A 7,849-nucleotide genomic window follows, 5' to 3' on the forward strand; every position below is an offset into this window, starting at 1 on the left:
AGGAGAGACACTTGGTCTTGTGGAGATTATATCTCCTAGTACAGGGGAATGCCACGGACAGGAAGTGGGAGTGGGTGGGTTATGGAGCAAGGCGGGGGAGTGTATAGGGGACTTTTGGGATAGCATTTGAAATTTAAATGAAGAAATATCTAATAAAAATATAACACTGGAAGGAAAGCTTTAAAAAAAAAAAGCGTAATTGTCCAATTCTTTATGTGCAATGCAAGAAATGCACAGATAAGTCCTAAGTTTTTCTCTTTTATTATGGATGTTGACCATCACTTGCTATGGTAATAGTATTTAAAATTACTATCCACAAATTATATTAGATTCTGTTTTCTACTGCTTTGTGTCTGTATATGACAGTATCATGTTGTTAAATATCACATTATCACAGGTGTCATTTTTACATAGGAAAAAATGATGGAGAATCTTGTTATGGTTGCTACTGTTAGTTGTTGAGTGCACAGGGACTCTCTTGCCCGCTTGATAAAATAGTTTTTCCCTAAGGGAGTCAAGGACAATGAACCAATTTTACCCTTCATGCCTCTAATTTGGATCTGGGGACAGGGATTGCACCTTAGGTCTTCTACATGGTTTACAAAGTTAGAGCTCTCATGACCTTCCCAGGATATGTAGAAAATGTACATGTTCACATATCTATCTGAACTGATTATTCTTCTGATTCTTGCGATGGGTATACGACTGTTTGAGAGAATTCAGCTGTTTTCCAACATTGTGTTCTTGAGAAAAAATGAAAGGCTTTTCCATGACTCTTAGCTAAAGGTATGTATGTCCAACATGCATGTTATCCTGTCAGATCAGGAATAGAATGTACACTCTTCTGTATGACTTCATATGTTTGGGTTTCTCTGTGTGTTTGTCTGTCTTTCTTATTGTCTGTCTCTCTGTTCAGTGTGCATTTGATGTCTCAAGTTCATATCATAAAATGGCAAACAGTTCCCTATACAGTAATTTACCTTGCAATGAGAACCTGCATAAACTTTAAGATAAAATGATACACATGTCAAAAAATGGTTCAGAGAATAGCTTTCTTAAACTATATATTTTTTTGAAAGAAAGCAGGAAAATAATCCTCTTTGCTCACATTTAACTTAAGCACAATTAATATTGTGTTTTATCCCAACTTCTTCCAAATTTATGTTTTTGTTTTTGTTTTTATAATTACTCCTGATGTTCACATTCCAGCTGGTATTCTTAGCTTTCCCATTCTGCTTTCTACCTTGCAGCCACCATGCCATTTCCTATTTTCTGCTATATCATTTGGGGGGGGGGGTGTGCTATGGTTCTTGAAAAGGTGGAAACATTTTATCATAGGAACTTAAATATTTTATATGCCTGGTTCTCATATATTCTCCAACATTTACATTTCTAAGACAGGTTATTGCCTTGGATTTTCCTTGTTTCTCAAAGCCCCTAGCAATTTACTTCCAAACACTCACTGAAAGACCCATTTTTGAAATATTCTCATGCAGGTTCTTCCACAATCTAACAGAACATATGTTAGCTTTTTCATCACCTTGACTTCATATGACTTGATGTTTTTGAAAATCCATGGATGCCTACTTCTCTAAACTCTTTTCTGAACATATTACATAAGGATGATATTGCTTATTATAATATTCCTCAAAATAGGAAAATATTAGAAACAGTCTCCAATGAACAGATAAATAATTAGCATTTTTATTGTGATAAAATAATTACTGCAAACATAGAGTGACTGAGAAATGTAGTATAATTAACTTCAGGCAATGCCACATTAACTGAAATATTAATTTTTTTACAGATTGAGATGGATGATATGTAAACACTTTAAAGATAGTTTTGACTAACTTGGGAATATTCATACGTTAACTCTAGTTAAAGCTTTGAAAGAGTGAAGAGGCAAAAAGTGAAATGCCAGTCAGAGAGACAAACTTATCACTAAACAAATATTCAAATAAAATAAAACCACAGAGCTATTTCAGCTGCTAGGATATCACCTCTAGTTTGTACATGTTCCTTTTTGTATTGTTTAGCTATTGTCCACATGGGTAGGACATGACTGAAGGAAAAAGAAAGAAATGCCACTTCAGCTAGACAGAAAATGTAGGAAACGCATAAAAAGTAACAGTCTTTGGCTTAAAAACCCAGGTTAAGAATAAAACCTGTGACATTTCATTTTGCTAGAAAAACAGAAGGAATTTCCTTGGCTGATCTAAGACATGGAGGGAGAATCAAGAATTTCCAAGTGTTATGAGATCATGCATGAGATGCTTAGGTTGATGCTGAGATACCAGTATGGAATTGGAGTCATTTTATCCCGCTTATGATGAATAATGGAAGAGTGAGTACATAGATTGATAAACAGTGCTATTATGGGAAGAACTCACAGCTGCTTGAAAACTGATAATGCTATTTTATATTATTGACACAGACTCATGCACTTAATGCTTTGAACATCTGCACATCCTGCTTTCGGTAGTTCTACAGATCCTGGTATCTCACAGATCAATTGAAGCTCCATGGAACCACTATCTGGATTTAATTCATAGGAATACAGCATTAGGGAAATACATTCAAGAAAGTTTAAAAGAAATAAAAAGCAATGGAATGATGTTGATTATTCTATTGGCTTGTTACAATTATATACTAATTCCTTTATTTAATATGGATTTGTGAAATCCAGGCATAGTAATCTGGACCTGGGTTGAATTTTTTTCTGGTGTTTCATTGTTTCCCACTAACATATATGTAATTGTTTTCAAGTTATATCCCATTCTAAAAAGCAGCAGCCAATTACTCTGACAAAATCTCTATATTAAGATGAAAACTGATGTACTAAGTGGATTTAACTAATGTTTTTAGTCTTGGTGATTCATAAAATATTTTGACAATGTTATAAGAAAAATCAGATTTTGTTTTTTCCCATTTGCTATTTAACTGACAGCACAAGATAAGGGATATGAGGATGGATAATGAGAGCACTGTGTCTGAGTTCATCCTCCTGGGNCTCCCCATTCCAGCAGAGGACCAAGGCCTGTACTCGGCCCTGTTCCTGGCCATGTACCTGACAACTGTGCTGGGGAACCTGCTCATCATCCTGCTCATCAGGCTGGACACTCACCTCCACACCCCCATGTACTTCTTCCTCAGCCACTTGGCCTTCACAGACATCTCTTTCTCATCGGTCACAGCTCCAAAGATGCTTGTGAATATGCTGACACACAGTCAGTCCATCTCATATGCTGGGTGTGTTTCCCAGGTGTATTTTCTTGCTATATTTGCTTATCTTGATAGCTTTCTTCTTACATCAATGGCCTATGACAGGTATGTTGCTATCTGCCACCCTCTGCACTATTCACAAACTATGAATCAGACCCTCTGTGTCCTTCTAGTGCTTGTATCCTGGGCTTTATCCATTGCCAATGCACTTGTACACACCCTTCTCTTGGCTCACTTATCTCACTTTAGAGACAATACCATCCCCCACTACTTCTGTGACCTCTCTTCATTGTTGAAGCTGTCCAGCTCAGACACCACCATCAATAAGCTTGTCATCTTTGTCCTAGGCAATGTGGTCATTACCCTGCCATTTATATGCATTCTGGTCTCTTATGGCCACATTGGAGTCACTATTCTGAAAACTCCTTCCATCAAGGGAATCTGCAAAGCCTTGTCCACCTGTGGCTCTCACCTCTGTGTAGTTTCCTTGTACTATGGAGCCATCATTGGACTATATTTGNTCCCCTCATCTAATAACACTAATGACAAGGATGACATTGTGNCTGTGATGTACACTATGGTCACACCCATGCTAAATCCCTTTATTTACAGTCTGAGGAATCGGGATATGAAAGGAGCACTGAGAAATAGCCTTGGTAAGAGACTGTGTTCATAATGATGTGTGTGGTCTTCCCTCTTAGCAACCTTTCTTTCTTCTTCTCTTCTCCCATTCATCCTTTGTTCTCTGTCAGGAAATCTTTATGAGGCTCTCTCCTTATTCAATTCTCCTTCCACAGTTTTTGTTGTCAATCTTTTTCTCTTACTTATCAGCATCTTGGGTAGGTACCTCACAAAATTCATTCATTCTTTCTTTTTCTTGCAGAAAGTTTACTTATTTTTATAGTCATTACCAAGTCTTTTTATTAGACAAGTTTGTAGCTTTTCTTGAAGATGACAGAATTATTTGTTATTTTAGTTGATGATTTATTTTTATATTTTATCATGTAATAAACTCTGATTTCTTTACAGTAACTCTATTCATATTTATTCATTTATTCATTCATTCACTGTGTATTGGTATATAACTCNCATGTCTGTGTATTATGTATATATCTATTGCCTGTCAGAAAAGGGTATTAGATCCTCTAGGACTGGGATTATGCATGGTTCTGAGTTAATATATGGATGATAGAAATCAAACCTTCGGTGCCTGGGAGAGTAGTCAATTCTCTTCATTGGTGAGTCATCTTTTCTGCCTCTTACATTTATTTTTTAGTTTTGTAGTTGACATTTCAAAAATGGAAGATATTTATTGGGTGTGATGTGATGTTTTCATACATGCAAATAGTTCAAGATGTCCTCATGAAACAATATTAATTTACTCAAATATTTACCATGTCTTTGTATGAAATTCTTTTCATTCTAGCTTTTGGAATACAATATAGCATTTATATCTCACAGTGAAAGGTATAAAAACGTTTTGTATTCTTAGGAATAATTTGTACCCACTAAGCAACCTATGCATATATTTCATTCCTATTTCATTTGTAATCTTATTCATTTTTCTGAAAATTTTATTTGCTTAAGTGTGGTGGTTCATAATCCCTTGATTTTTGATAAGTGTTTGGCCCTACTTACTAAATTAAGTAAAAATAAACTGTTCTATATATAAGATATAAACAAGAGTAAGGAATGCCCTACATGAAGCATGAAAGTACTGTGAAGATGGACTCAGCTAAGGAATCACACCTAGTGTTGAGAATTTGACATGAGCTGCCAGGGGGTGCTGTGATTATGTGCAGTTTTTGCATTCTAAGGAGGAGACTCTTCTTTTTTGAGAGGGTGATGAAGCCAAGAAATTTTCCTGTTATGCCTGCTGGCCCTGATCTCTCCTGATGACTTGTGCTGAGGCTGATTCCTAACTGACTCAGATGGGTAGTGCCACCTCAGTTGATTCATGTTTGCTATCCTGATTCTACAAAACAGGACAGCTGATATACCCATGAAGTGTTTGTGATTCAATTGAGCACTCACTGCTACCTACTGTGAACTGAACTGCTGACTTGCTGAAAGGAGCCTGATATAGCTGTCTCCTGAGAGGCTCTGCCAGTGCCTGAAAAATACAGAATGCTCTCAGTAAGCATTGTTCTGAGCACAAGTTCCCCAATGGAGGAGCTAGAGAAAGGACCAAAGGAGCTGAAGGAGCTTGCAGCCCCAGGGGAGGAACAGCAATATGAAACAACCAGTACCTCCAGAGCTCCCAGGGACTAAACCACCAACCAAAGGGTACACATGGAGGGACCCACGGCTCCAGCTGCATATGTAGCAGAGAATGGCCATGTTGGACATCAATGGAAGGAGAGGACCTTGGTCCTAAGAAGGCTCGATGACCCAGTGTAGGGGAATGCCAGGACAGGGAAGAGAGAGTGGATAGGTTGGTGAGCAGGGGGATAAAGAGGGGATAGTGGATTTTCAGAGGGGAAATCAGGAAAGGGGATAACTTTTGTAATGTAAATAAAGAAAATATCTAATACAAAAAAAGAAAGAAAAAATATCTCACCTGAAAGTCCCAGATATCTATAGGCCTCTGGAATTGCAGGTAGAAGTTGACTGTAAGACAGACACCAGAGGGTAACAGGTAGACCTCGTGGATGCTGGGCATGCTGGGAGATCTAGTTGGCAGAGGAGTGGAGCTTCACCATCTCATCTGAATGTCTCAGATGTCAGCAGGCCTTCAGGGATGCAGGTAGACCTGTGGCTTGGAGAATGTATTCCAAAGGGAACAGGGCAGAACTCACTGATTTTTTTAATGTTTATTTCTATTTCTTCACTTTTGGATATGGCAGATTGCATTGATAGATTTTTATACATTGAACAATTACGATGACAGTGGATGGAAGCCTAGTTGATCATGGTGGGTGATCTTTTTAATGTGTTTTTAAATTTAGTTTGCTAGTATTTCATAGAGTGTTTTATATCAATATTTATGAGGTAAATTATCCTGAAATTCTTTTTCTTTCTTGANATTTTGTATGGATGATTTGTATATCATGGTGACAGCAGCCTTATAAAAACAGCTTGCCAATATTCCTCCTGTTTCTATTTTGTTGAATAATTTAAGGAGTATTGGAATGAGCTGTTCTTTGAAAGTGTGGTGGAATTCTGGATTAAAGCAATCTGATCCTGAATATTTNTGGTTGGGAGATTCTTAATTACTATTTTTATTTTCTTGGACATATTAGGATTATTTCAATTGTTTATCTGATCTTAATTAACTTTGGCAAGAAGTATATATTGAGAAAATTGTTCATTTCTTTAGATTTTACAATTTTTTGATTACCTGTTTTTAAAGTATGACATAATGATCCCTTTTATTTCCTCACTGTCTGTTACATGTACCCCTTTTCATTTCTGATTTTGCCAACATGGATATTTTCTCTTTGTCTCTTTTGGTTTGAATAAGGGTTTATTTATTTGTTGATGTTCTCAAAAAACCTGAAAGGTCTGACTGAAACTTATATAATATTTTATATCAAGGGCTAGATTTCAGTTTGCCAAATAAGCAGGCATAGCTTCTAGGAAAAAAACACACAGAAAGGGCCATTGACATCCCAAGGCAAGAGAATTCCTGAAATTCCTCTAAGCCATTTCTAAAAATGGTAAAAGTAATGGAACAACAAACTGAAATGAATTAATGTACCTGCTCCTTCTTACCCAAATACATGCAAAAATGACCTAATAATCCTTAAAATTCCCCTAGCTGCCCTTAAATGAAACCTACAAGCTCATCCCAGGGTTGCTATTTAATATGAAAGACTGATCCCTGAATGCTGGTTGCTTCTGCAGAATAAATGCTCTTTGTTTTTGCACAGTATTTGAGTTTTGGTCCTTCCTTCAGTGACTCTTAGACCCTTCCATTTGGTGTACTTATCATAAATTGATGGAGTCCACCTGATTGACAGTAGAGAACTTTTATGGGAGCAATTGCTTCTCTTCCAAAGACCAAAAACCACCTATACAAACTCCAAGCAATGTACTTCATTGTCTTATGTAAAAGCACTCTTTGTATCTTCAAATCTTTTCGTCTTTATTGACTGCTACAAACTTCTTTGTCTTGGTGTTGTTCCACTTCCTCTTAGCATCTTTTCTCAGCATGTATCCCATATCTCTGATATATCTTACATAATGAGGTATCCAAGGCAACTTCAACTTTACACTTTCTTGTTCTAATGCCTGGGGTCCACACATGATGTGTGATATTATTTCCTCCAACATGCTTAGGTCATGTCTCCAGCACTGGTCTCTATAGCACTCAAGGGTCTGGTTGATTGCACTCCTTTGCTGCTGATATTCTTGGGGATCATCCCAGGGTACTGGCATCTACAACACACTGTGGTCTTATGCTACAACTAGGTTTCATTAATAACCATCATAGGCAAGGGCACAGAGTGGTCAGATACCCCCACAGTCCCTAGAGGATGACCCAAGCAATCTTACGATCACTGGTGAGTGGAACACAACAGCTGTTCCAATCCAATAGTGACGGGCATGTGACAGCAGGAACAAGGACACCAGAGCCTTTCCTGACCAGAGGCTCAGGTTCCTTTTAATCAGTTCAGGTTTA

At 37.4% G+C, this 7,849-nt stretch overlaps 1 protein-coding gene across 1 annotated transcript; it reads left to right on the forward strand.

Moving 5' to 3' along the window:
• Positions 1–2,962: 2,962 nt before the first annotated feature.
• LOC110318928 (olfactory receptor 50-like) lies at positions 2,963–3,901 on the forward strand. The gene has a single exon (XM_021194275.1). It carries the CDS (start codon positions 2,966–2,968, stop codon positions 3,899–3,901), a length of 936 nt encoding a protein of 311 aa, XP_021049934.1. The 5' UTR covers positions 2,963–2,965.
• Positions 3,902–7,849: the final 3,948 nt, after the last annotated feature.

Source organism: Mus pahari, chromosome 3 (assembly GCF_900095145.1).
Source record: "Mus pahari chromosome 3, PAHARI_EIJ_v1.1, whole genome shotgun sequence".
NCBI classification, from domain to species: Eukaryota; Metazoa; Chordata; class Mammalia; order Rodentia; family Muridae; genus Mus; species Mus pahari.